This window comes from Corapipo altera, unplaced genomic scaffold (genome assembly GCF_003945725.1).
Source record: "Corapipo altera isolate COAL_440 unplaced genomic scaffold, ASM394572v1 110, whole genome shotgun sequence".
In the NCBI taxonomy this organism is placed as follows: domain Eukaryota; kingdom Metazoa; phylum Chordata; class Aves; order Passeriformes; family Pipridae; genus Corapipo; species Corapipo altera.
In genome coordinates this window covers 1516542-1544202 of record NW_020884960.1, presented here as the reverse complement: position 1 = coordinate 1544202, position 27661 = coordinate 1516542, and the positions used below count along the sequence as shown (strand labels likewise).

The 27661-nt window shown below is 56.8% G+C and overlaps 1 protein-coding gene across 15 annotated transcripts in view; it reads right to left on the bottom strand.

Moving 5' to 3' along the window:
• CHD6 (chromodomain helicase DNA binding protein 6) overlaps nt 1-27661 on the bottom strand; it is an 88437-nt gene that overhangs the window by 8413 nt on the left and 52363 nt on the right. For 10 of the 15 annotated variants that reach the window (XR_003531013.1, XM_027663951.1, XM_027663948.1 and 7 more), the window contains 27 exons: nt 26528-26614; nt 26144-26293; nt 25727-25848; nt 24854-25097; nt 24250-24426; nt 23240-23383; nt 22230-22485; nt 21528-21738; nt 20833-21028; nt 20143-20307; nt 19562-19741; nt 18251-18361; nt 16250-16452; nt 15646-15848; nt 12558-12717; nt 11858-11947; nt 10784-10887; nt 10034-10163; nt 9718-9778; nt 8975-9032; nt 8116-8335; nt 5891-6099; nt 3243-4790; nt 2519-2667; nt 2030-2236; nt 932-1378; nt 69-257 (listed from right to left, as the gene is read on the bottom strand). Coding sequence is in view for 14 of the 15 variants with exons in the window: in XM_027663951.1 (XP_027519752.1) it covers nt 69-257; nt 932-1378; nt 2030-2236; nt 2519-2667; nt 3243-4790; nt 5891-6099; nt 8116-8335; nt 8975-9032; nt 9718-9778; nt 10034-10163; nt 10784-10887; nt 11858-11947; nt 12558-12717; nt 15646-15848; nt 16250-16452; nt 18251-18361; nt 19562-19741; nt 20143-20307; nt 20833-21028; nt 21528-21738; nt 22230-22485; nt 23240-23383; nt 24250-24426; nt 24854-25097; nt 25727-25848; nt 26144-26293; nt 26528-26614 (6021 nt within the window). In the remaining variant the exon portion in view is untranslated. The remainder of the gene's footprint in view (nt 1-68; nt 258-931; nt 1379-2029; nt 2237-2518; nt 2668-3242; nt 4791-5890; nt 6100-8115; nt 8336-8974; nt 9033-9717; nt 9779-10033; nt 10164-10783; nt 10888-11857; nt 11948-12557; nt 12718-15645; nt 15849-16249; nt 16453-18250; nt 18362-19561; nt 19742-20142; nt 20308-20832; nt 21029-21527; nt 21739-22229; nt 22486-23239; nt 23384-24249; nt 24427-24853; nt 25098-25726; nt 25849-26143; nt 26294-26527; nt 26615-27661) is intronic. The other 5 variants (XM_027663943.1, XM_027663953.1, XM_027663941.1 and 2 more) reach the window with 4 other exon arrangements.

The window sequence follows — 27661 nt, the reverse complement described above, 5'->3', positions numbered from 1 at the left end:
CACACACACACACACACACACACACACACACACACACACACACACACGCCACTGGAGGCCACCCTTACTGTGCCAAAGCCAGGAACATCGAGTGTGTAGTCAGACTGCTGCCGGAGCCAGTCGAGGAGACTCTTATTGGGGACAGCCTTCTCTTGGCCGCTTGCAGCTGGGACTGGCTGTGGAGTCGAGGTAGCAGCAACTGGCCCATCAGGGAGAGGACTGTTCTGAGGGGGCTGCGGCTGGTCTTCCTGAACATCCTGCCGTGGAGGGAGGAGCAGGGAGAGCCATCAACAGCATGTGGTGATGCATGCACACCCCAAGAAGCAGAGCTCCTAAATCAGGTCATCTGCTCCCATCACACAGATTAATCCACATGTTCCGAGTGCCTGTTCCTTAAAATACCACACACGACCACATTACATTTCCAGTCCATTCCCAGCAGTGGTGGCAGGGAGGGCAGAGAGAGCTGGGAGATGCTTCTGAACTCACCTGGAAACATGCTAATCACCAGAAAGACCAACTTCCCCCCAGATCACTCCTAAAACTGGTCTAGAGGGACTGACCTTGCTTTCAAAGCTCCATTTTTCTTTGAGTGGATCCCAGGGTAGAAGAATAGGTGCAGTAGGCTCTTGGCCACAGCTTTAACAAAGTCAAGGATCTTTCCTCATGTTCTCTAACCCTAAACACCCTCTGAGGTGGGACAGCAGCTTTTGATAATCCTTAGTAGGACTCAAACACTCCAGAATGCTGCAAACCAGAGGGAAAACTTCCCTTGCTCCCCGGAGTAGTATCTGTGCCTGCACAAGCCAAGCTGTCCTGGAGGAGGTCCTGCAGTGTCACGGGCAGCAGAGCATGGAGGGGAGAGCTGGGTCATGAGACAAACTGTGCTGACCCCACTGGGTCCATGTGAAAGGGGGGAGCATCAACCCACCTGCAGCCTGTTTGGAAGAGGCCTCTCCTTCAAGAAGATGAGGTCCATCCCTTCGACATTTTTCCTCCTGCCCCGTCTCCTCCTCATGGCAGCATCATCTCTTCGCAGGCTGCCGTTTACAATCTGTCCCGTGACAGGATGGATTAACCCTGCCTGTAGGATGCCAGACAAGTCCATGCCCAGGGAGCCCTGGAGGGCATTCACAGTCCCCAATTTGGGCATGTTTGTGTTCAGGGGGAAAGGAGAAGAGTTCCCTGGGGACCCATCAGAGGCTCTGGACAAGTCCACCGCTGCCTCGCGCCAGCCGTTCAGCACAATGGGTGAATGGACGTGGGTTGCTGCCAGCTGCTCCAGGCTCCTCTGTTTCACATCTCTCTCCATCTCAAATTCATATGGTCTCCTGTGTTTCCGCTCGTCTTTTGTGAAGGCAGGGCTCAGGAAACCTTCCTGTGTGTACCAAAGCCACACAGAGGGTTATGGCTCCTCCCATCCTGCCCAGGGACCACAGCTCTTCACACCAGCACTGAGCTAATGGTCATGCTCTTCTGCCTCTCCACAGGCACATGACACCTCTTTCCCTGCATGGGGATGGTGCAGGAGCACCCTGGCATGCACTCTGATCTCCCAAGGTGCTACAACCCTGGCTGCTCCGCCAGCTGTGGGGTGGCCAGGCTGGTGGCCCAGACAGAGCTTCTCTCTCTGTCCAGTGTGACCACTGGGGACCGGGGCACTGGGACTTGGGAGCTGGGGACCTAATGGGGCAGTGCTTTCTCCTGCATCCTTTCCTTTGGGATACCAGGGCAGCGTCCGCTTTTCTCTCTGACCATGTCGGGAGCTCCAGCGTTGACTCTGGAAGCTCTATGGCCACAGAGGTTGCAGAACTGGCGAGAACAGCTGCCTTCCCAGGAGAGGAGCAGGGGGGCTGAAAGCACAGGGAGCTCACCAGGAGCACTCAGGAGAGGAGAGCAAGTGGCTTAAGCCATGTGTTATACACCGCAAGTGGCACCAAGAGGCCCCACTTGGGAAACTCCTGAGCAGTCCTGGGCAATGTCTCACACCAGAGTCCTGAGCCTGTCACTGCCCGAGGGGCCCCCTCACCTTTTGTACCTGTGAGAGTAACACCCCGTTATTGAAGCTCGGATCAGGGGCTTCTGACTCAGCAAAGCTGCTCCTGCTGCCGGCGTTGCTGGCCACGGCTGGGGCTGTCAGCAGGCTCTGTGCCTCAAACTGCTGGCTGGAGGAAGGCCACTTGCCCTTTAGGATGGCGTGGCAGATGTTGTCAATGCGGTTGATGATCACACGGTCCTGGAAACAGAATTGGACAGTGGCAAGCTGAGACTGGAATGACTGACCAATGTATGTCAGCTCAGGATTAAAGCCAAGTCCAGCCCAGGTGATCACAACTCAGCAGGAAACTGAGTGGCAAGCACCTCCATGGCACCCGTGCTTGGGAAAAGCACCTCAGTCAGAGCATCCGTGGGGAGCCGTGTGCGGAGGAGCAGGAGGCAGAGCTGGGGCTGTGTGAGCCACTGCTGGTCAGGATTACACAGGACACTTCAATACAAACAGTGTTCATTTTAACCTCACCTTAGGCCACTCAGAGAAGGAGTAAAGTGTCTTCTCCTGCAGCAGCTGGGCAATGGTCGGTGCTCGGGCATCCTGAAGTTCGTCGATCTCCCTGGGCAGGACAGAAGCAGAACTCTTGTTCTCTTCCTCTAAGTACTTCTCTGGACCATCTAAGAAAACGAAGGAGAACAGAGCCCATCACCACCCTGCCTTTCTCTCCCTCTTGAGGTGGAAGCATCTCCTCACACCTTCCCACCCCAATGCCCAGCTGGCTCCACTAAGGTCCCACTCCCCAGTCACTAAGAGAAGCAGCAGGGTCAGGGCAGATGGCCCAAGCTGCTCAGGAAGGGACATGACTCTTCTGGGTTGAATCTGGTGGGCTTGTACTGCAGTAGCCCCCATCCCTGACCACCCCCATACCCAGGTGGGCGAAGGGGACGGCACATCCTTCCAAAAGGAGCTGCTCACCCTGGGGCAGGAAGGGAAAGGAGTCCTGCATTCCATGGCATGCTCATGGCAGAAGGGCTGCTGGGTGGAGAGTTCTGGCCAGCCCTGCTGGCAAACGCAATCCCCAACCCTTTTTTCCCTCCAGTTATAGCAGCTACAGGGACCCCAGCTCCTGCAGACGGGAGGCCACTCCAGGGGCTGGGCAGCCCCAAGGTTTGGCTCTGCAGAGAGGACAGCAGGTCCTTCCCACCCTAGCCAGACGTGACTTATCAACCTGAGGGAGCTCTCAGGACTGTACCTCGGCTCTGGCTGCTGCTGGCTTTCTCCCCTTCGTCTCTGTTCTCACACTCTTCTTGCTTCACACGCTGGGGCTCGGGGTGTGGGACCTCTGTGCAGCCTGCCTGCCCCTCGGCCCCTTGGCCCCAGGCGTCCCCCCCGGCATGGGGGGGCTCTGTACCCGAGGCCCCCAGCAGAGGTGTGGGCAGGCTGAAGGGCTGGCTCTGAGCCTGGCCTGGTGAGCGCTGCCCAGTGCTCTCCTCATCCAAGCCACGGTCCTCCCTGCCTTCTAGTCCAGGCTCCCCCAGTCCCAGGGGTTCCTTCTCGCCACTCACATCTTCTGGGCAAGTGTCCTCGGGTGTGGGGAGGCCAGAGCTCTGCTCCTCACCCCCCAGTTCATTAGCCTCAGGGTCACAATTGGGCCTGGTCCTGGGACGACTCAAGCCATCCACAGCATCTGCTGCTGCCTCAGAGTTATCATCATCCTCTTCTTCCTCCTCATCTTCCTCGCTGTGGCTCTGACTTGGCCCTGACTTCGCCTCCATTCCTTTTTCCTGCAGCAGACTGATGAACCTCTGCTCAGGAGGAACCTTTAGTTCATAGTTATGGAGATTGGAACCGTAGAGCCCCATGCTCAGGACCCTTTCCACGGTGCTGTGCTCGGGTAGCCCTGTCGCCGGGCTGGTGAGGGCTCCCTTCTGCTCCAAGGCTTTGACGAGCTCGGCCGGGACACTCTGCGAACGGTTGCTCTCAGGGGTGGAAGGTGAAGGCTCAGCTTCCTCGTTCTGACTGTCCATTCGGTCAGAGCCCACCTGCAAACCCTTGAGGAAGGGAACCTCTCTCATGGTGTCTGCATCGCAGCTGGATGGATCCTCATCCCCCTCCAGCTTGCCCTCAGAGAGTTTGGCAATGCTGCTTCCGACCTCTGTGCAGCTTGGGCTGTCTCTGGCGAGGGAGCTCTGCTCGCTGTGACAGCCCTTCTCATCATACATCATGCACACCAATGACTCCGGCAGCGAGCTCTCGTCGTAGTTACTGGAAATGATGTCCCGGACTTCAGACATGAACGTTTCACAGTTTGCATCTGGTGTGCTGCCTCCGGCCTGGGACATGGTGCTGTCCACAGCTTCCAGCTTGATCTGACTCTCAGCTTCATTCTCCAGAGTTTCACAGGTCCGGTCCAACTGGCTGTACAGAGGGGAACTGTAGAGTTTGGAATTAGTCTGGTAAAGGCAGCACAGGGTTTCTGGGCCTGGAAGCCCTGTTCTTTTATGCTGGGCATAGTTCCTGTATGCATCTAAAAAAGACAGCTGGGGGTCATTCATGATGTAGTAGTCGGTGCGGTTTAGGCCGTGCTTGGCGGTGCCGATTAGCAGGTCCCGGTCGTGTTTGCCACACTCCCACCACACCGGCAGGTAGAGGCTCGGCCGGCACAGCTTGAGCCGCTCGTGGAGCTGGGGGCACTTGAGCACCTGCTCACGCACCTTCCGCAGCAGCTCGATGCGGTAGAGGGTCCTGGCAGCACGTTCCTCTGTGATGGGCTCCACGTAGATGTCGGGGTCCGGAGGACCTAGAGCAGGGACACCAAAGCCAAGGCCACATTACACTGGTTGGTGAGAGCTCCTCAGGGGCAGTGATGAGCAAGGTGAGTTTTAACTCTTGCTCAGACTGCAGGTGAGGTGCAGCCAGTCCTTGTAGCCACTGTCTTTTTCTAGTCTCACCACCTTCCTACTCACACACGGGAGTAAAACCCCGTGACTTCAGCAGTTGGATCAAGAGTGACACCAGCTGCAGAGGATTTCAGAGTCTTGTCTGAGCTCTGCTCCATCAGCATCAGCAGTGCTGGAGCTGCCTGGACCTGCTGGTGGAGCAGCACCCAGGGGTCTGAGCCTCTGGTAGCCCTTTAGCCTGTTCTCAGGGAAGGGCAGCTTGTGCAGCTCTTCTGATGAAGAACACCTACCCAAGGCACTAACAGACACATGCAAGGAACTGCACCTGAGACCGGACCCCTCGACAGGTCTGAGGTAAAACGTTTTCTTCTGCTGCTGCTGGAAGCAAATCACTTTGTGTTTAAATAGCCCTGAAGCAGCTTTTCATCTGGTGTGTCCTGCTCAGTGCCAATGCAGGGTCTCTGCAGAGCACTCGAGGAAAATGGATGTGTGTTGGCCGGGCTGCAGTGGGTTCAGGCTCCATTTACCCTGCAGCAGAGCTCCACAGGCAGCATGGGCATAGAGTGGACTTTATCCAGTACCAGTAGAGAGATGCTCAGAGATAAAGCAGCAATGGAGCTCACCCAAACAACCCCCAGCTCTAGCATGGAGATGTGCTGCTGTGTGCGCTGCTTCTCTACTTGTCTCTCACATGCAGAGGTTGCTGTCTTGGATAGAATTGGTTGTGATTTTATGCAAGAGCTCCAAGAGATCTGTGAGAGCAGGGGCTGGAGCCCACAGGGCTGTTCTACCCTCCCACTGTGCTGGGGAGGCGGTATCTGGCACGGACAAGGCAGCCAGAAATGCATGACTTGATGCAAGCCCTTGGCCTGCCTGGCATCTCAGTGCTTCCAACTGTCCCTGAAACTCCTCTCTTGCTCTACTGCTCCACGAGAGCAGTGGGATCAGTTCTACATGGACCTACCATTAGCACGCCATAGGCTGTGCAATTTCCACTCACCATCCTCTTTCCACAGAGGGAGACCACAGACATTCTTGCACATGGCCACGAAGCTGTAGAAGTACTTCTCCAGGCTCTCATCCGTCTTCTTCTCCAGTCGAGAGATGGCTCGGAACTGGGACCAGTCAAAGATCTTTTTCTCCTGGTCATAGATAACCCCAAAGGAGGAGACAGTGCGGTAGAAATCTGCCTGCTCCCTCCTGGTCCACCTGTGGGGCAGGGAGGAGACAGGAACACCACTGAGACATGTTCTGGGCCCAGCACAGGCAAGGCACCAGGCAGAGGCTCAAAGGCACTATCTAGTTACCGACCACCAGTTTTGGGGGAAGCTGTCAGGGAGACCACCACAACCTGAGATCCTCTGCTCAATGGTGCACAGGGAAGAGGAGCAGAGGCCATGGGCCCTCTGGCTCTTGATTCACAGATGAAAAAAATCCTCTTGGTTGTTTCAATAAACCTGAGTGCAGCCCTGGGCTGTGCTGCCAACAGGGCACAGGCTCCAGCAGCTTCAGTGGAGGCACAAACCTATCCCACCTACTCGCTTCCTGCCACGTCAAGCTGTTTCATCACCTCCATGGAAAGGCCAATTCTCTGTTGCAGCCATCAGGAAGGATCTGCAGACACAGCTCTCATCCAGCCTCCTCCAGAGGCAAACTGGGACTGGGGCTTGCTGCTGTTAAGAGTTCCAGTAACAAACACCATCTGCCCTGCTGACTCCTGTGGACTCCTGGGTGCCAGGGGTGGGTGTCACCCCCTCCCCACTGAAGGAAAGCAGCTGTAGTGATAGAGGGGGTTCAGTTACAGCACTGTTAGAGCACAACTGGCTTGGACCCTCTGAGCTTTCACCTCGTGGGGATCACTCTAAGGAACAATCCAGGACAGACAGTAAAGACTGTCCTGGGCAAATACAGCCCTGGGCAAACAGAGCACAGAGAAAGAGCCACGGAGAACAGACCTGGGTGCACATGGCAGGGCAAGGGCAGAGAAAAGGGAGCGCTGAGGGCTGAAGAAAGCTTCAAGTCCAATCTCAGCTTCTCTGAATTGCAGCTCTGAGCCAGCACCAGCAAGCAGGTAGGACATGTCAAGGGAGAGCAGACAGGGTGACAGCACTCACAGCTGCCCAAAATATACCTGGACCAGCATTTCCACCCCTGTTCCCAGGGGCTGGGAGCCCTCTGCAGTCATGTTTCATTTCAAAAATGAGAATAACATGATTAAAGTTAATAAATACATTAATGATCCAAATCAAGGAGCCCAGTGGTGAGTTTGTTGAAAGGCCTCAAATTAAAGACTGGTGGGAAACTCCTGTAAGAAGACCTCTCTTCTTACAGGGAGGTCTTTACAAGAAGCCCAGAGAATTAAAGAGCAGGAGGTGCCAGGCTGCTGTGGTGTCCACAGCACAACCATTGATGCCCCCACATCGAAATGCGGATGGTACAACTGGAAGAAGTCCAGATACAGAGGAATGGGAACAGCTTCCATACAAGGAGGCCATGAACAGAGCACAGGGCAGCACAGATACTGTGCAGTTACGTGGGGTCCTGCTGTGGGGACAGGTTCACAGGAGACAAAGCTATCGAGGGCTGGTGACCACAGAGAGCCCCAGTCCCAGGGCTGCACTGGAGACCGGCAGCGATGGCAGCAGCACCACCCTGGACACGCCCTGCAGTTTCTGCAGATTAGTCCCACCACAGTCCCACCACCCTCCCACAAATGAAGTGGGAGCACAGCGCAACCAGGACATGTCACCACGGGGCTCCTGAGGCCACAAGCAGGAGGCAAAGGCAGCAGCATGAGAGCCACAAGGGTCAGAAAAGTATTGCTCACAGGCTGTGACAGCGCTCATCTGTCACCCTCACCCTTGGTGTGTCCCAAGGGCACAACTCTGCTCAGCAGCACCCGCTCTGCTGGGGCTGACCCTCTCCCAGCAGACACTGGATTTGAACCTGAAGAGCTGTCCCCTCACTTCCTTTCAGTGTCACCATCTGCTACCTGCAAACTCTAGTTTGCACTGGAGGCTGCTCCAGGGCTGGGCTGGCTGCTGGAGCAGCAAGGCTCCTGCAGCTGGAAGCAGCATTCCCTGCCCAGCAAGGACCCCCGTGACTCCATTCCCTGGGCAGCCAGCTGCACAGACAGCTGTGACGACATTTATCTGGGTCAGTTCAGGGGGGCAAGGAATTCAAGAGGGATAAATCAGCTTTGGAAAGGCCTCTCTGTTGCATTACCTTTTCTGCATTTCTTTGTTCACCGAGTCCATCTCAGAGGCTCTCCGGAACATCTCGTCCTGCAGCCAGTAGCCATGGTTACCGGGCACCAGCATCTCGGCGCGGGGAGGCAGCTCCTTGCGGTTGCAGCGCTGGTAGACGGTGACGAGTCGCCGCAGTCTGGCCGTGAGAGCAGAGGAGACAGGCCAGCAGGATCTGTCTGAGTCAGAGCCATCCTGGGCTTCAAACATCAGCAAAGACATTAGTATTTAGTGCACATGCAAAGCCACAGGTTCCCATGTCCCTGTGACAAGCTCCAAGAGCTTCCTCCCACCTTCTCCCTCCCGTGGGGTGCATCAGGGATCACAGTCAGGAGTAGGGGACTATGGTGACTGTCCCCAGGCCTGTTGGCTCACAGCCTCACCATGTCTTAGCTTCCTTCACAGAGAGCCCAGAGGCAGAGACCAGGGTAAGAATGATGGCTCTGGGCCAGGCCATGTATGGGAGAGGACTGCAGCTCCCTGCTCAGCAGTGGGACCAGCCAGCTCATGGCATGTGCCAGCACTGCCTACTGCAGAGACCTTGTACACTCATCTCATGCAGGCAACTGCACGGACAAGGGCAGGCTAATGGCTTCTAGTCACCTTGGGCAGCTTTGGCTGGAAACACTGGGCATCCCAGCTGCACTGCCACAGGGCCCACCCCGGGTCAGCTGTGACTCTGCATGAGAGGTAGCTCCAGGCTGAGCTAACACAGAGCAGTGTGTCCCCCCACCCCAGCAGTGTGTCCCGCCCACCACCCAGTGCCTGGCGCAGTGCTCCAGCTCTGCCATGCCAAGCCCTGGGGAGCTGCGTGCTGCACTGCAGAGATATGGCCTCACCTGCCGCTGGCTCGTCCCGCTTCTCACTGGCTTCACCCACCCCAGCAGCCACGATGTCCTGCGGAAGGAAACCATCAGAGAGGGCTCAGTCCCACACAGAACACCACACACCCACAGCCCACCCATCGTTAGCAGGGTACAGATGGTGGAACAGGCAGGGTCGTGTGCCCTGTGCCCTCAGGCTGCAGTCACTGGCTAGGTTCAGTGCACGGGATCAGAGCAGCAGGGACAGGGGAGGTGACAGCTCAGAGGGGCAGTGCTGCCCATTTGGGTCCTGGTGAGGAGGTCCACCACAGTGACACAGGCTGTATGTAGTGCCACTGCCCAGGACAGTAGCAGTGTGACAGCCTTAGCTGTTCAAACAAACCCTGCACCCTCTTGTGCTGCCTCATTCCCTGCTCTTCTCTACTCAGGGCTATTTTAGGATGCCCCTGACTCCTCTGACAGGGCCCCACAGGGCTGCTGGAGCTGAGTGCGAGAGCCAGCACGCCTGGGCATCCCCAGCCCTCAATCCCCCTCAGCTCCCCAGGAGGTGGATGCTGCCCAGGTCCACAGGTAACACACAGAGGCAGAGGGAGCAGAGGCAATGCAGGCAGGATGGGGCACCAGCAGCGCAGAGCAGGGGTACGAGCCGTGCTGGCCTCCCAGTGCCCCGCAGCAGAGTCGATGGAGCCAAGCCTGCAGCACAGCAGGACACACCTGGCAGCAGCAGATGTGTTTTCAACACTGGGAATCCCACTCACCTCCTGTTTTGGCAGCCCCTCCAGCTTTTCTCCATTGCTCTCTTCCTTTTCCACGCTGCCCCTGGGTGAGAGAGTGAATTAGTCCCTGGTAGAGGCAGCGCAGCCCCCGTGGCTGTGCCAGTCCTCAGCAGCAGGAAGTGGAGAATTGGTGCCATCCTTCCACTTGGTACTGGGGACCAGCTCCCCACTGGCCTCCCCTCTGTGCTCAGAGGCACAGCCTGCTCCTTCCCTCCTCCCTGTGCACAGCTCGCCCCGTTGCACTGCCCCCAGGAGTGAGCCAGACAGCCACAAGAGCTGGGCTCCATCCCCTGCCCACCTTTCAGCAGCGTCCTGTGCCCCGTCGCTGACGCCCTGCTCGGCAGAGAGCAGCTTCTCGTCCGGCATGCCCACCTTCTCCAGGAAGCACAGCGCTGGGTCCGCCCGCATGGCGTTGTACCGCTCGTACCCTGCGACCGCCGCACGTCACAACATGGACAGACAGCGCAGAGCAAGGCCTGAGCCTGGTCTGGGAAAACCTCCTCCAGGGACAAGCTCCCCACCTGGCTTTAACTCCCTCTATGCTGCTGTGAGAGCAATTCTCACCCCAGAAGTTCTGTACACCTCCCCCAAAAGCTGCTAATGGCTCTCCCCTGGGCAGCAGAAAAGGGAAAGGTCAGCCTTCCCATCCCACCCCCTGCAGCAGCACAGCGCCCACAGAGCTGTGCACAGCACCTGTGTGGGGTGCAGCTGGGGCAGACAGCCCTGTGGCTCCTCAAAGTACAGGGGGACTCCATGACAAGGCCAGGAAAAGCTCTGTGCCTTCCTCCTCACCCTCAGGTGGCAACTGCACGCTGCTCATGGCAAACCAGAGTCTGCCATGAGGCCCGGCATGGCCATCCTGGGCAGCGTGGGGTGCCTGTCCATCTCCCCCACCCAAAACATGCTGCTGGCACCTGGGGAGAGCTGTCTTGGCCCTGTGTGGCTGCAGCGCATGGCTCTGCCCCCTCGCACTGACGTGATGTCCCCTCCAGGTACCAGAGGTACTCGTTCCCTCACACACCAACCCACCAGTCAGCTGGTTACACACCGTGTTTGAAGACGCCGATGAGCAGGGATTTATCAGCTTCAGCGTTCCACCAGTCCACTGGGATCTCCACGTAGTCAATGTCTGGCAGCAGCACGTCCAGCTCCCTGTGGCAGACAAGGTATGAACACCCCTCTTCCAGTCTCACCAGACACTGAGGGGCACTGGGCGCCACTGAGAAGGGACAGGGGGAGGCAGAAGCCATCGCTTGCTGGCTTGGGGACAGCTAACGAATATTGGCCTGGGGCCCCAGCATGATATGGGCACACATCTCCCTGGGGTCAGAGAGCTGGAGCCTTGGTCCCACACCACAACCCACCGCCCTCCTGCTCCTCTCTCTCCAGTGATGTGGAGGCTGCCCAGCCCCTCTCCCATCCCACCCAAGCAACATCAGAGGACTGGAGATCCCATCTGACCTGAACAGCACCTCTGGGGGGAAACCTCTTCACACCTACCAGCCCCAAAAGAACAGTGTCTCACTGCATAGACTTGTGCTGATGGAGCTGTGCTGGGGAAGGCAGCAGCCCCACTTGCGGAAATTAAGATATAAGCTCAGCATATCACACTTCTCTGTGAAACACAGAGAGCTGAGTCTTTGCAGAAAGGTCAGGAGCCAGCAGGCTCCAGGCTCAGTGGCATTACAAAGCCTGTGGGTCCCACTGTTCCTAGTGCTGGGAAGGGACTGTAGTCACAGTGATGAGGCATGCCCTGCTCTGAGGCCTGGCCCTGAGACTGGGAGCAGTCTCTGCGGACTCCCACTTTGGATTAAGGACCCATTTGTCAAGCAGCACACAGAGCCATTTTCCTGCAGGGTGTCCCTGAAAGTCCCCGCCACCCCCGCTGGGCCAGTGTTGCAGCCTCAAAGCTGCCTCAGTGGGGCTGCCACGGCCGCAGTCCCTGAGCAGGTAGAGTGGCTGTCTGAAGGTGAAGTTTTGCCAGAGCAAGACCTGGGTGGGGACTTGACCCCCAGGTCTAACTCGCCTGGAGCTGCAGTGAGCCCAGACGTGGCTGGGCTGGATGGCTGCGGCAGTGCTCGAGCCCGAGAAGCCTCGCAGGGGTTCACCGTGAGGTCCCTACCTGGCAGGGGTCCCCTCAAAGGCTTTATCCGCAGCCTCCCCCAGCACTTCAGCCTTCAGGTAGTAGAGCATTCGCACCCGCAGCAGAACCCTGTCCCGGGTGGCAGAGAGGTCAGCAAGGCCAGGGAAACCTGCTTGACACCATGTTTCCCCACGTGGAAGGACCCACTTCCTTAAAGCAGGATGGGCACCAGCCATGCAGTGTCACACAGCAGTGCCCAGCCCTGTGACCTGGTGGGGCCCATTGGCCAGAGGGTCACTGCTCAGGACATGGCTCCCATGAACTGGAGGAGAATCCGAGAGAGGTCCAGCAGTGGGAACATGGGGATCCTGTGTGGGCTGTGAGCCCTTCGTAGCTCCCTCCCACCTTCCCAATGCTAAAGGCCCTCAGCCCACTGTCTCCACAAGCTGGTGTGGGCTCCCACAAGGGGGAATGGTTTTAAACTAAAAGAGGAGAGATTCAGACTAGATGCTAGGAAGAAATTCTTCCCTGTGAGGGTGGTGAGGCCCTGGCACAGGTTGGCCAGAGAAGCTGTGGCTGCTCCATCCTTGGAAGTGTTCAAGGCCAGGTTGGATGGGGCTTGGAGCAACCTGGTCTAGTGGAAGGTGTCCCTGCCCATGGCCAGGGGTGGGTGCAACAAGATGTTTTTTAACATCTTCCAACCCAAACTACTCTATGATTCTATAATTCTATGACTCACTTGTTGCAGTGCTGTTTGAGGTGCTTCTTGTAGCTGTCATCATGTAGGACCACCTCGGGGTTGCAGGTGGCGAGCCAGTCCGCGTTCTTTATCTCGGGAAGCAGCATCTGGTTCTTTGTCTTCTTCCCCTTCCTGCCTCTGGGCACTGGTGCTGACAAACCTGTAACAGCGAGTGGCAGCCAGTAAGCACCGCAGGCACCACGGGCACAGCCGGGCACTGCCACCAGGCACAGCTGGCACTGGCTGTGAGGCAGGGCAGCAGAGCCAGGAGCTGGAGGAGGCCACGCAGAGCTCCCAGCTGCACCTTGGAACGCCAAGGAGGTGGAAGTGCACGGGGCAAACATGGCCCCTTGATGTATAAAAATATCCCACAGAAGCATGGAAGCGACCTTGGTCCTGGGCCCAGCTCTTGGAGCCTTCTCTAGATACTGCAGCCAGCTCTGAAGGTCACCCTACAGGGACAGTGATTTGGGACAAGAGTTCAAATAAGAAGTTCCCAAATGACCAAATACCAGCAGACCTGTGGATCTGATCTGTAAGGGTTGTTTCTTATGGTGTGCATTAGGAGTAGGGCTGTGGGGGAACCAAATCAGTGCAGGGGGCTAAGGTACCAAAGGTAAAGGGAATGCGGTCCCATCTGGCTGACAATGATAAAATGAGATCCAGTGGCTGGAGCTGAAAATGAAACACATTTCAACCTTGAAATAAGATGTGAGTTCACAGCAGAATGTGGAAACAATTCCTGGTGGGGTCATTATTATTTGGAATCTTTGGAGAGGGATAAGTTGCCTCTCTGGGCAGCTGCTATTGAGGGAGGCCCTGCAGACATCCTCTCCTGCCCATGTGTTAAGGGGAAAGAGTGCCTGAGCAGTTCTGTCCCATCTATCTGGTCCACTGAAGAAGAGAGAGCATCACCATATCCTCAACTCCTGCATAAGGTCTGCAGCTCCATGACAGGACAAGGGTTGCAGCCCGGGTGGCTGCTGGAGGCCTGCAATGGGCACCAGGGTTCCTATCTCCAACACCAATCTGGCCTTTGGGCAAATGCTGCTTCCTCAGCAGCTTGGCCTCTTCCAGGATGGAAGGCAGGATGGTGCTGGATCAGCAGTGCTCTGAGCTGGACTGCCTGGGTGCTGTGCTCAGCCCCCATGGTCACACGGATAAGGGATTTAGAAGGAACAGCTCCAGGATGCACTAGCTAGGGTTGGAGGTTGCTGTTGCTTTCTGCACATCAGGGAGGCCCAGGGCATGTCTCGCCTGGTCAGCTCTCTGCAGACATGGTACCTGAGGCTCCCCAGGGAGGCTGCTCTGCACTGCAGGGTTCTGCTCTCCTCCAGCTCCTGATGTCAGGCTGGATGGTGTCATTCCTCTAGCCAAGACCATGTGGAGGTCTCACAGGTGGGAAAAGCCATTCTGAAGAGTTGATGCAGAAGTTCCTGGTCGCCTCTCTGCTCAATATCCAATGTTAGTGCTGCTCTTGCACTACAAGCAATCCTGACTCTCCACTGAAACCATGGCTTGTTTGTTACTTGGTATTATCTAAATCAAGCCCACTCATACCAGCTGGTTTGGTTCTGACTCTTGCTCTGCTCTCTCAAGCAGTCCCAGCCAGACATTTCTAGGCAGAAGGAAATGGTGATGTTGGGTTTTAAGCACCAAGTACCGCGCAACTGGGGCTCATCAGCAGCACCACTACAGAACAGCCTTCCCTGTGCCCCACCGCCTGAGTCCCAGGTTTCAGCCTGGTTCCCTGATGCCAAAAGCAGTCCGGAGAGCCCCAGCCCCCTCACTACTCACCTTGCGCCACAGATCAGAAGGGTAGAACAAGCAGCACATGGCTTTTGAGCTCTGACTCCCCCAGGGATGCCACAGCCTCCCCCAGCCCCACTCCTCTGTCCCAAGAACCACAGGATGCAGGCACTGTGCAGCCAGAGCTCTGACACACAGCAGGTCCTGACCACGTGTCCCAGACCACAACCCCCCCCGGCTGATCTAGGGAGCCAGCACCCACTCTGTGGTCACAGCATGAGAGATAAAGGCCCTGTTTGCAGGGTGGGGCTCTAGGGGAGCCCACAAAGAGCAGCCACTGAGCTGCAGGTGGGGGGACCAATCTGCAGTGTCCACTAGGAAAGCAGAGCCAGAGCCAGCAGGAAAGCAGGGCTGGGAAGGCTCTGGGTGACCTGTCTGAAGCTGAGGATAACTGGGAACCTCCACCCTACAGAACACAGATGCAATTACAGATCTGACATCTGTAGTGTGACACATGGACCTCACACACACTGGAAAATAAGCAAGTGAGGTCTCTGAGCAGAAAGGGCACAGCCAGACCTGGGACAAGGGTCCTGCTAGACACAGTGAGAGAAGGCAGTATCACCTGGGGAAGACTCTGCAGCTGGGGAAGACTCTGCAGCTGGGGAAGACTCTGCAGGGGTCTCAGGACAAACCAATGTTGCACCTCCACCCATCACATCAGGCACCGAAGATCAGTATGTCTGGGACAAGCACCATGGCAAGGGGAAACATAAGCTGGAGATGGAGTGAGACGGATGCTCAGCTGCACACTCAGCTTTTCCTGGCACAGCTGCCAGTGCTGCCCAGAGGCACAAGCAGAGTCCCTGAACAACATCCATGCTGTGTCCTGTGTGGCTCCGAGGAACATCCAGGCACGTCAGTGCTCCGAGTGGAATATGTACCCTCATACCTACCACAGCCAATGTGTTCATAGGGTCACCAGCACCCCATGAGCTCGCTGCCCAGTGTCTCACCGAACAGGGGAACCCCGACAGCACTCACAGGCCAGAGAAAACTTAGAAGCACTTCTGCTCCCACCACAAGGCTCTTTCTGCACCAGCCATGGCACTGAGAGACACGAAACAGCCTCCCCCACTCAGCCAGCCCCTGCTGCTGGCTCTGAGGGTCAGTGTGGAAGTCAGGTCCATGGAAGTCCCTTTCTCTGTGCTGAGAGAATCACAGTGCTCAAGCACAACCACTTGCAGACTGTTTCCATCAGCTTTGAATTTTGCAGCCTTGGTCCCACAGGCTACCACAGAGTGACAAGTACAGATGCAATGGCAGAGAGAACACGCAATACCTGAGTGATTCTGCAGAGCCTGGTTCTGGCCATCCTTCGTCGGCGTGATGAGATCCCAGATAAAACTCTTAATCTTCTCATCCCCCTTGTAGTGTTTGACGCAATACACCAGCAAGGCCCGACAAATCATCTCCATGTCCTTCTCATTCAGGTGCCACTTGAACCGCCCATGGGTTAGGATATCTTTCCAGCGTCCCCAGCTGAAACAGCAAGAACACAGAGTAAACACTCCAATGCAAAGAGAAATCTTGCTGGTACCTCTCTCCAGCTCTCGGAGGGGTATGGCCCTGCTAGCCCCTGGACAGGGGTGTTTTTCCCACATATAACAGGAGCAGAGAGGGAGAGAGGTCTGCCAGACAGAACAGGGCAAAGGCAGGAGCAGACTCTGGAAGTGCCAACTGTCAGCTCATGCTTTGTCCCTCTAACTCTCCTTCCATCCCAAACATTCGCTGAGAGCCCAGGCCCCACCCGGGAGGTCACTGTTGGAAGGAGGGGACTCTGCAAGCAGGATGGACAAAAAGTGGCTGGGGTAGCCAATGGCCCACAGATACTGGGCCAGCTGGAGGCTGTGGCCATGGTCTCTGGGAGGGGTGAGACTCACCCAAATATGAGCAGGTTCTTCTCCACGCGGAAGCACTCAGCCCGCAGATACCGCCGCGTCTTCTCGTTAAAGCGCCGCGAGCGCGTCGGTCGCTCGTCCGAGTCACTGTCCAGCTCAGAGAACTCCATCAGCTCGTCCTCTTCGAAGGAGTTGTAGTGTTTGGTTTGCTTCCGTACCCGGGGTCTGTCGATGACCAGGCTCTCCTGGGAGGGACAGAGCAGAGAACGTGCTCAGGTACAGGCAGAAAATCTTGTATACGTTCTCCCCACTGCCACTGGTTCTGCTCACACCTCTGGCTCCTGGCTTGCCAGTCCCACGGCTAACCATCCCACTGGGATACCTGCTCCAAATCACCTGCTTGCAGCTCTGCCTGCACACATGAGACAACTCCTGGCCAGGACAAAATTCAGCCTGAATGATGACGGGCTGAAAATCAGCCCCTCTGGGTCCAAACTGCTGACAGCCAGCAGCTGACTCAGCTCTGAGTCACTCTTGGTCCTCCCAGCACCGCCTGTGCCAAGTGCTGTGCTGAAGGAGGTGCAATCTTTGTGTCAGGGGACAGGTGGGCTGGAAGAGGAAAGGCAGATTGCAAGAAGGTGCAGGAGGGAGCAATCTGAAGTTAAATAGCACGTACCTGCCTCCTTACCCCTGCCCTGTTGAACGAATCCATGCCACCTAAGTCTGCCTGGATTTCAGGCACATGGGACACACACAGAGTCGTCTCATTCCATTGCTTCTGCTTGAGCAGGGAGCTCTGCAGAGCTGCAAGGCCTCCCTCCTGCTGTGTAACACCATCTCTATGGCATTGCTGCCTTAGCTGGAATCATGGCAGGGCCCCGGGGCTGCACTGGAGCCAGCTGCAGGGGCCTGAGCTGCAGCTTAGCACACCAGCTCAGCAGGGCCAGCAGAGAGGTGGGACCCCCTCTGTCCCCTCCTGCCTCCCAACAGGCAGCAGCACCAGCCCACCCTCACTTCCTCACAAGGGGAAGAAGAGGGGAAGGCACCAATCTCTGCTCTCTGGTGACACGATAGCAAATGGCATGGAGCTGTGTCAGGAGAGGTTTAGGCTGGATATTAGGGAAATGTTCTGCCCCCAGAGGGTGGTTGGGCACTAGAACAGGCTCCCCAGGGCAGTGGTCATGGCCCTAAGCTGTCCAGAGCTCAAGAAGTGTTTGGACAATGCTCTCAAGCCATCAAGATGGGGGTGGTGGGAGCCTGGGAGCTGCAGTGGAACAATGTGCTCAGCACTGTGAGCTCCAGGGCTGGAGCTCACTAACTCAAGTCAGCTCTCCAGGCCTCCTCCAGAGCTGAGAGGCCAAATGCTATCCTCTGCCCAGGGTACAAGGGCTCACACGGACTTGGGCTGGTCTGGGGAACAGTTACACAGCATCCCCCCAAAGTGGAAAGAGCCTCGCTCACCCCACCAATCCCCAGCCACAGCAAGAGCTGCCACTTGGAACCCCTTTGCACTAATGAAGGTCTCTGGCCTTGCAGAGACAGCCGGAGAACTGGGAGATCAGAGCTGGCACCTGGAGGGCAGCATGGGACTGTCCCGGTACTGCTCCGTGCTGGAGCCCCACCCCAGCTGCCTGGGCTGCCTGCACCCACGTGGCTGGCAGCAGGCAGCACTGTCTGTGCTGTGGGGAACTCTGCACAGCCCCATGACAGGCAGTCACACCAGCCTGCTGGGCTCACAGGTGGGCACTGGTTCCTTCATCCTCTCCTCCCCTCTCATGCTGCCCCAGCTGCTGCCCCTTAGCCAGGCTTGGGAGTAGCTGGGAGCACAGTCTGAGCAGCCTGAATGTCAGGGAGGCACAGACCAACATGTGGCTACATAAATTGGGTCTTTAACTCATGGGTCAGTCTTCCCTTGAAGTAATTCTTGATGCCCAACACCAATCCCTTCAGGAGCCCAGCAGAAACACACAGCTCCTCCCTGGAGACCACACCATGTGGTGTCAGATCAGTTGTAGGGCACACAGACTGCAAACTGGATCCTACCTTTTCGTTCTTGGCGTCTGTATCGAGCTCTGCTATCTTGGCCCACTTCTGCCAGAAGTTGGGGTCGTCTAAGGAAATGTCAGTTCTGTTTCCTGATGCTACAAAGCTGGCCTGGGAGAGAAAGAAGAGTGAACAGAGTGCAACCCACCATCGAGATGCGCCTTCTCTCACACAGAGATCTCCCCCCACGCCTGTCTGAGCACACGGTCTCACTGCCGTGGGGTGTTGCACTCCAAGCTGATATGTGCTAGAGGGTTCTTTGTTCGCCTAAGGGAGCTGAACTGCTCTGATCTACAGTCCTGCCTGACCCATTGTAAACAGAGTCTTAGCTATGCAAAATGAGGAGGGATAGATGGCCCTTAGACCCCCCAGCAGACACTAGCCATGAGCACAGCACAGAGCTGGCTCCTTGGGCTCTCTCAGGGGGGTACATCAGACCCTGCACACAGCTTCCCATGGCACAGCAGCACCTGGCTTTGGGCATCGTGCAGCCCAGGAGCTGGACCCTGCCACCATTCTGGGGGTCTTCCTGCAGAGCCAGGCCTCATGGCAGCAGAAGAGAGAGCCTGGAGACAGAGACTGGCTGTGCTGAAGGTACCATGGCTCCTTTCCACACCACTGGCGGCTCAGGTTTCCACTCAAATTTCTGCTTGTCAAAGCACCACACTGAGGCTGCACCAGTCCGGCTGGGTGACAGACTCGGATCAAATAAGCTCAGTCCACGAGTAAGATCAGCCCAGCTCAGGTCTGGATCTCATCTAGGCTTTGAACTCATCCATCCTCCCTGACGAGAAGCCTGACCCTGCCCACACAGCCCTGGGCAGAGTCTAGCTCTGGGCACGGTCTGCTGCCACAGCAAGGAGCCCTCAGCCCATGAGAGCAGCAAGACCTCCACCTTGCTGGGACATGACAGCAGCTCTGCATCCATCCACACCTCAAGCCTGGGGACAGAGCACACCCCGATACTGCCTGGTACCTGGAGCACAGGCCCTGCTCTGCCTCTCACTAGCCTGAGCCAGCTTCGAAGGGAGTGCTGAACCCTCCTAGGCAGCCTCCCATCATCCATCCAGGTTGGTGGCCCCCTCCTCAACACTGTGCTGACCACCAGAGGAGACCACACCTGCTGTGGAGTCCCAGCAAGGTCTCACTCCTGGGCACAGCAGGACAGGAGAGCTTGGCCTCCATGCAGACACGTCTCTGCACACAGGCAGGAGATCAGCCCACTGCTACTGCCCTGCATGCTCCCAGTGTGTCCTCCTCCCCCACCCCTCGAGGGGAATCCCCCTTCCCTCCTGATGGAGCACAGCATACCTTGGCAAAGGTGGAGCCCTTGCCCTCAGACTGGATTGTGATGGTCTGTGTCCTGCGCTGGAGGATCTGATCAATGTCTTCCTCGCAGAACTTCGACCCTTCGTCCTCCTCATCCATGAGTGCGCCGTAGGCACCCTTCCGCAGCAGGTCCTCCACCTCCACCTTGGAGAGCTGCTGAACCTGCCCAAAACACGGGGGCATCACCAACCTGGCCAGCAACCCTGACCGCTGCACAGCAGGAGAAGGCTCTTCCCTCTGCTCCAGGAGGAGGACAGAGACGCCTCAAGCAAACCCAGACCTGCTGCTGCTGCTACAGCAAGGAGGTTACTTCAAAATGCTGCCTGAGGGACTGTCAGGAATTTCAGTCCATGCCACCCCAGACACAGCATCATGTGTCCCCCAACCCTGTGGCAGTGCAGGGATAGCCTGTCAGGCTATCAGCAGCAGTGTGAGTGTGTGGGACTGGGTTCTCCCTCCCCAAAGCCTGCCCAGCCTCTGTTCCAACCTGGCAGTGACTTGCACTTGGAGGAGAGTTCTCCTGCAGCAGCTCCCGCCTGACCCCACTCAGGCAGCCAACCTACCCCGTTGGTGCTGCCCTTGCGGTTGATGTCCTGCAGCACAGCCTTATCCAGGCCCAGCTTCAGGCTGGCCTTGTCAAACATCTCCCGCTCGTAGGAGTTCCTGGTGATGAGGCGATAGACCTTCACTGCCTTGCTCTGCCCGATCCGGTGGCAGCGAGCTTGAGCCTGGGAGAGCAGAGGGCACAGTGTCAGCACAGGGAGCCCAGCAGGATGGGGAGTGTGTGGCTTGTGGCACCCGCACCAGCACCTACACTCACCCATCCAAGCCACAGCCAGCTCCTACCCTCCACAGCATCTCCATTCCATGCCTGTGGCTGACCTGGCAGGGCTCTGGCTCTGGCACAGCCTGCATGGCTGTGGAGCAGAAATGGGTGATCCCAGCGCCCTCAGGGCAAGGACACAGGCCTCAGGCTGGAGCCATGGCTCTCTGCAGATGCAGGCACACAACACTGCACCCACTCCAACACCAGCTATGGACACAGTGTTGTCTGCTCTGTGGTTCATCTGTACTTTCAGAGCCACACCGTGACCTCCCTCGTGTCCTGTCCCCTCTGCCTGCAGTCCTGCCGGCTCTCCCAGCATGGTACTCTGTGCCCAGCACAGCCGCTGCCCCGCCCTGCCCTCCTGGCACCAGCGACAGGAGCTGTGCCACAGGACTGCCCAGCGGCCTGGCCCAGCCCGGTCCGTTACCTGCAGGTCGTTCTGTGGGTTCCAGTCCGAGTCGAAGATGATGCAGGTGTCAGCAGCCGTCAGGTTGATGCCCAGCCCCCCTGCCCGCGTGCACAGCAGAAACACGAAGCGATCCGAGTCGGGCTTGCAGAAGCGGTCGATGGCAGCCTGGCGCAGGTTCCCGCGCACCCGCCCGTCGATGCGCTCGTAGGTGTACCTGCTCGAGAGGGGGACAGGGGAGAGCAGCGTCACGGCAGGGCCTGAACTGGCTGTGGCTTTTAAATTCCTTCCTGCTCCTTCCCCTGGGCTGAGTGTGGGTACACAGGCAGCTGAGACTAACTGGCAGAACCTGTGCCCAGGTGGAGGCTCAGGCCCCATCAGCCTGTGTGCACTCTGGCTGTTCCTGAAAGTTGTGCCTCTTATGATGGTAAAATCATCACAACTCCATGCATGGTGCATGGATATGGGGCTCATGGGAACCAGGACCGAGGGTCCTACCTACTTCCACCTGGTCTCTCCGAGGACTGGCCCTGGGCTACGCAGAATGGACAGGTCTGAGCTGCTCAGCTCTGGGGTCTCTGCACCCACCAGCAGTAGCCATTAACTCCAATCCATTGGTACATGGCCAAATCCCCACCCTGCATTGCTGCCACTCTATGTACAGTGCATGTAGGTGACGTGGAGGAGCTGTGGTGAATGCTGGAGCCTGTACTAACCGCCTCTGGATGAGATAGTCTTCCAGGATGTCGAGACAGCGCACCATCTGTGAGAAGATGAGCACCTTGTGCCCACCAGCAATCAGCTTGGGAAGCAGCTTATCAATGAGCACCAGCTTCCCGGCTGCCTGGATCATTGCCTGCAGCTGGAAGTCTGGCGCCTCTGGGCTGTGTGTTTTACGGAAGTCTTCCAGGATCTTCTCCTCTGCCCCTGCCAGGTGAAAAGGGATGTGAGCTCCTGGTGAGGCTGGCAGTGCAGCTCCCCCAGCCTCCCGCCCAGGGCAGCAGCAAAGGAGCACCCAAGGAACAGAACCCATGCAGTCAGAGCTAGGGAGGTTGCCCAGAGACCTCCAGCAGACCCTCCACTCCTGCGACTAAACTTCAGGGTTTGCATCAGCTCTTGGCAGAACAAGTCAAGCTGGGATGCTGAAGAGGGTCCTGTGTCAGAACACCCCCAAACACAGTGAGCCTCACAAGACCCTGAGATGCCCATCAGCAAGCAGCTCTTGCAGGGAGCTAGGCTGCTTGGGAGGGCGACAGGGCAGATCACTGTACCCTGTGCTGGGCTCACAGCCACATCATCAGCAGATGGCACAAGGGCCTGAACTGGCCCCCAAGATGGGCAAGTTCTGCAGGTAGTGAGCAGTAAATGTTGCAGTGATACCAGTGTGTCCCCCCACACCTCCTGTGCACAGCCCTCACCATTGATGAGGTAGGGGTGATTGCAGCACTTGCGCAGCTCCATCATGGTGTTGATGAGGTTGGGCATATTGTGCTGGTTGGCACCCTTGGAGAGGAAGGAGAAGTTCTTCTCCAGGATGGCCCGGTAGTATTTCTTCTGGATATTGGTCAGCTCCACTTCAATGATGGTCTCCTGTTTGGGTGCCAGATTCTTCTCTACATCATCCTTCAGCCGTCGCAGCATCATGGGCTTCAGGATGGACTGCAGCTTCTTCACCTGCAGAGCAAGCAGAGAGACTCACTGCCCTCCCAACACGGCAAACACGTGGTGACAGTGGAGGCAACGCTGGAGCCCCTCCAGGCTGCGAACCCACTACAAGTGACCCTGGAGCAGCTACTCAGCAGCCAGCCAGGAGGACTTCAAGGGCTGGCATCCTTGGGGCAGGCGTGTGAGTGACCAGTCCTGTACCATGAACTGCACATGTTTCTGCAGCTGGCAGCCTTGGGTGTCTGATGCAGGAGGAGAGCTGAGAGTTTGGACAGCAGGTGGTGGTTGCTTCATATGCCTGTGCCTGCTCTCCCAGAATGACAATCTTTGTGCAATTCCCACGTTCAAATGGCAGCAGGGACAGCCCAAGGGACTGAGCAGCTTCCCATGACCCACACTCAAGAGGAACTTTGGAGGAAGGCTCTCCATGGGAACCTGACAAGGACAACTGACTTACTAACCTCCCCATTCCCCCTACACTCCTGCTGGTTTCAGGGACAGACCAGGTGGGAGAGGCAGGTGAGCTGTGCTGCCCAAGGGTGCAAAGGCAGCAGGGAGAGAGGTGGGAGCAGACTACTGCCTTGGCACAGGCTGGTCTCCTCTCTCCAAAGCAGCATTGGGAGCTCTGTCCCAACTTTGCTTCTCCCACCATGAGGAGCCCTATCCACTTCCATGAAGTACATGCCTCAGAGCATGCCTGGTTTGGTCATCAGGTGTCCCAGTGGCCTGCGCCAACATTCACCAGTATGACTCTTCTAGGTACCTGCTCCTCTGTCTTCAGGTCTCCAAACTCCTCCAGGAAGGCTGTCTCTGAGGGAAACTGCTGTGGCTCCAGGAAATTTAGGAGGCTGAAGAGCTCCTCCACCGAGTTCTGCAGGGGAGTCCCTGTCAGCAGAACCTTGTGCTCCTGGGGACACACAGAAAAGAGGTGGAGGGCTCAGACCCATTGGCTGGGTCCAAGGTGTCCTAAGAGTGCAACGCTCTTTGTCTTCCAGCCTCAGAAGCACTCTGGGTCACCTGGGAGCACACACAGGCTGAAAGGCTCCCCTGGCCATGGTGACAGCCCTAATCAAGCCACAGCCACACCACACTGTCTTGTGGCTCCCAGGATGCTTCCCTGGACACGTCCCAGTCCAGCTCTGTGCAGCAACAACAGCCAAAACCTTGATCTCACACTGCCAACAGGTGTCAGTCCTGGCACAAGACCTTCAGGCAGGGCTGTGCTGGTGCCAGATGGGGACGTTGACAGAGCCCAAGCCCCCGTGCAGCTGGGGGCAGAATGTCCCTCCTCAGGGTTCAGGTAGAACAAGAAGCAACATGGCCCAGAGCCATGCCATACCAAGAGGCAGAAGGGACCTGCTGCCAGGACCAGCCTGAGCAGCGGCAGGTATGACTCTGCACTGGAAACGAGGGGGAGCTTTTATTAGAGGTTCATCATGTAGGTACATGTGCAACAAAAGGAGATAGGGTCAAGACAACCCCAAGACCTGGGGACGTGAGGACTGGGTGATCCCTCAAGGAGAACGCTCTCCCTCCCAGGTCTGCTGTGGGTTAATATTCCACTTTGGTAAGAAGGAGTTTGTGATAGCTGCAGGGTACCAGTGCCCTGTCCATCAAAGGGCCCCCCCTTCACTGGCAATGCTTTAGTGATCTGGATGGTTTTCCCCCAGCCTGGTATGGGGCCTGAGCCAGTGACAGTGGCATCTGAATGCTCAGCACAGCCATCTCCAGCCCACCCTGCTCCCAGGTGAACCCCAGGCAGGACATGCTCACCAGGGCCATGAGCTTCAGCCCCTCCAGGAGTTTGCAGTTCCTGTTCTTCAGGCGATGTGCTTCGTCAATGACCACACAGCGCCACTGGATCTTCTTCAGCTCTGGGCAGTCAGCAAGGATCATCTCAAAGGTGGTGATAACCACCTGGAACTTGAAAATCCCAGGGAGAGGGTTACCCTAGAGAGACAGAAACCAGAGCTTGACTCCTGCAGGGCAGCAGGACACTGTCAGACCCTCTGTCTGACAGTATCAGTATCTGGCTCTGAGCTGGGATTTCCCCAGAATAATTTCTCACTGGGCAGGTTCCTGCAAGCCTCCTTGCTAGCCACAGGCTATGTTGTCTCCAAACTAGACACTGCTCCAGAGCAGACACATAGGCCTGGACAAGAACCATGGCTGGGGCTCTGCTGCACCTTCCCCCTTCTGCATGAGTTGGGGCTGTTCACTCACATACTGCACCCTTAAGCCACGCCAGCAAAGAGCTCTTAAAAGGTCACCTTTCCCTCTCCAGAGGAGAACAAGTTTCTCAGGCAGCTCAATGCTTCCCAAGTAAAGGGAGCCAGGGCTAGGGATGCATCCTGGGAATGCTGTGTGTGCCACTCACCTGTGTGTCCCTGTACACCATCTCGTACTGCTGGATCATCTGGCGGCTGATCTGGCTGCCGTGGTACACGATGGCATTCATCTCCGTCCACGTGCGGAACTCCCGCTCCCAGTTTGTGATGGTGGAGAGAGGAGCGATGATGAGGAAGGGGCCATGAATGCCCATCAGGAATATCTCTGAGAGGAACGTGATTGACTGGATTGTCTTCCCCAGCCCCATCTCATCAGCCAGGATGCAATTCTTCCTGCAGAGATGGACAGGGTCAGGTGAACGTGGCTCTTGAGAGCCACCCTGTCGCCAACTCCTTGATGGGATGTCAGGTACATCACTTCTCACACCTCTCTGACCCTGCAGCGTGGAGGGTGGGGTATATTGGCCACTATTGGTATAGTGGCCCAAACCTGTCCAGGTAAGCCTGACCATCCAACTTCTTGCAAGATCATGGATTCAAAGTCAGCATGAAAGATGCTGTTCTTCAGGTACACAAGAGCCAGGGAAAGATGCATCTGATGGCCTGCTGCAGCTGAGAACATTCACATTCCTGCCCTCCTGCCACACAGTGGGTCACCAGTAGCCTGGCCAACACTAATCATCAGGTGTATCTTAGACCCATAGCTAAGCCCTACTACCTCCAAGACTCATCAGCATTTCCTAGGGAGAAACATTCTTAAAGACTCAGTTGCAAAGCTAAAGCTAACCCAATTTTTCTGGCAGCTGCCTGCCAGTTCCAGCACTTGAAGGACTCAGTGGCTGCTCTGTCAGGCCCATTTGTACACTCTGCTCCCCAGCTCTGCTGTTCCCATGACAGCACACACCAGGGCCTGCTGCTAGCAGGACTGCTCCTGGGAACACAGGCCTCCAGCCCCTCCTCACCTGTTATACCAGTTAAAGAGCAGCCAGTTCATTCCCTCTAGTTGATACTCCCGCAGCTGGTTGCTGTTCTTGTACTCTCGGGACTTCTCCAGTTTCTGCCAGGACTCAGATGCTGGGCGCTCCTGAGAGGGGAGAGCAGGAGCAAGATCCATGGGAGAGGCCAATGCCCAGCGAGGCCAGATCCTGCTGCTGGGGCTGTGCATCAGGACAACACTTCAGAGCAGTCCCTGACAGCTGAGTCACAGCAAGGTCCTGGCCTCCAGAGCCCACCCTCAGACCCTGACAACTAACCCACCCGGAGGGGAGAATACAGGGCTTGCACTGCAGCACCAGGGACAAGGTCAGCACTGCTGGACCATGGCACAACACAGCCAGTCCCTGTGCCCAGGGCAGAGAGCTGCCAACTGGGTACGTTACCTCTGGGTACGTTACCATGTGCTTGATTTCAGGAGGGATCTGGAGGGCTTCAAATTCTTTAATCTTCCCTGGGTCAACATCCTCCTCCAGCTCCCAGGTACTCTCCTCATAGGGCAGCGAGCACCACTTCACCAGGTAGTGAGTCACCTCCTGCAGCACAGAGAGTCAGGCTCAGAGACAGGGAGGGTCAGAAGCCCTCCATCTACCCTGTGCCAAGGGTCCTCAGGAACTCAGGCTGCACAAGGAAAGGCTGGGAAGGCTCAGTATGCTCTGAGATGACCCACACATCAGCATGCTCTGAGATGAATGCACACTGTGGGGCTGGGCCTCCTGCCAAGTCTCCCTCCCTCCCTCTGAGGGGCAAGAAGTGATACAGCCACCCACCTCCCCAGTGTCTGGGTCCTTTGTGTGAGCCACCTCCAGAATTCGATCTACCTCCACGTAGTCTGGGTTGAACAAATCCTCATCAGGCTGTGACAGCAAACAGTAAAAAGGGAGAGTAAGTTCAAGGTGATTCCAGGGTGAACCAGATGGCAGGCACGAGTAAACAGCTGCAGGGCATCTGTCCCCAGGATGCTGCTAGCTGTGTGCAGCACACCAAGTGCCCTGGATGTAGGTACAGACATCTGTCTCCGGGTAGGGAGGACACAGGAAGGCAAAGCTCTTCCTTTAGAGTAGACACAGGCTTTATGCTGCCCTTGCTGTTAGGCAGGAATGTCCTCTCCAGCCTATCTGGCCCCAAGGTACAAGCCCTGAGCTGCCTGCTCCAGCTGATGTGCAGCATCCAGAGCTGTGATTGCCACAGCACAGAGCCATACACAGAACCCCACTCCTGCAAGGGGTGACCCCTTGGTTTCTGACTCTGCCTCCCTCTTGCCCCACCTAGCAGTAGTCCTTGGAGAGACACATGGCCTAGCACTTGGGAAGGAGAAAAGACAGGCTTCTATGCTCACAGCTCCCCAAGCCCAGTTAGTCACAGGAAAAGACCATGTGCTCCTTGATGAAATGTCAGTGGTACAGTGCATTCCAACACATGCTTTTTCTTTGCATCCTGAGAAAGACCACAAACAGACTTGAGAGTGAGAAATCTGACACACGCCCCCAGCTTTCCAGCTACAATGGAGAAATTTTCATAGCCTACTGGCCTGATTTACACTTGTAAGGGGCAGTTTGAGGAGATTCAACAACTATCTCTGGAGCACCAAGATAAATTATAGAACACCTTTCATACTAAGCAAGATTAATCTGCTTACAGAGCAGAGCAGAGCCGAGATATTTATAGCTCCCTCTCTCCCATAGCATCTCTGTTCCACCACAGAAGCACCCCCAGACCCACATGGTGCCCTCCCTCCCATTGAGCAACGCTTCCGTAGTTGGCAATGCCTGGCAAGTGTCACTTGTCACCCTGCTCATAATTCCGGCAGTGACGACACAGGTGTCCAGGCACTGCCACACACCCTCAGCCTTAGCTCTGGTGCCTTTGGCCCAGGAAATGGTCTGGCCTTGGCAGGGAGGTGT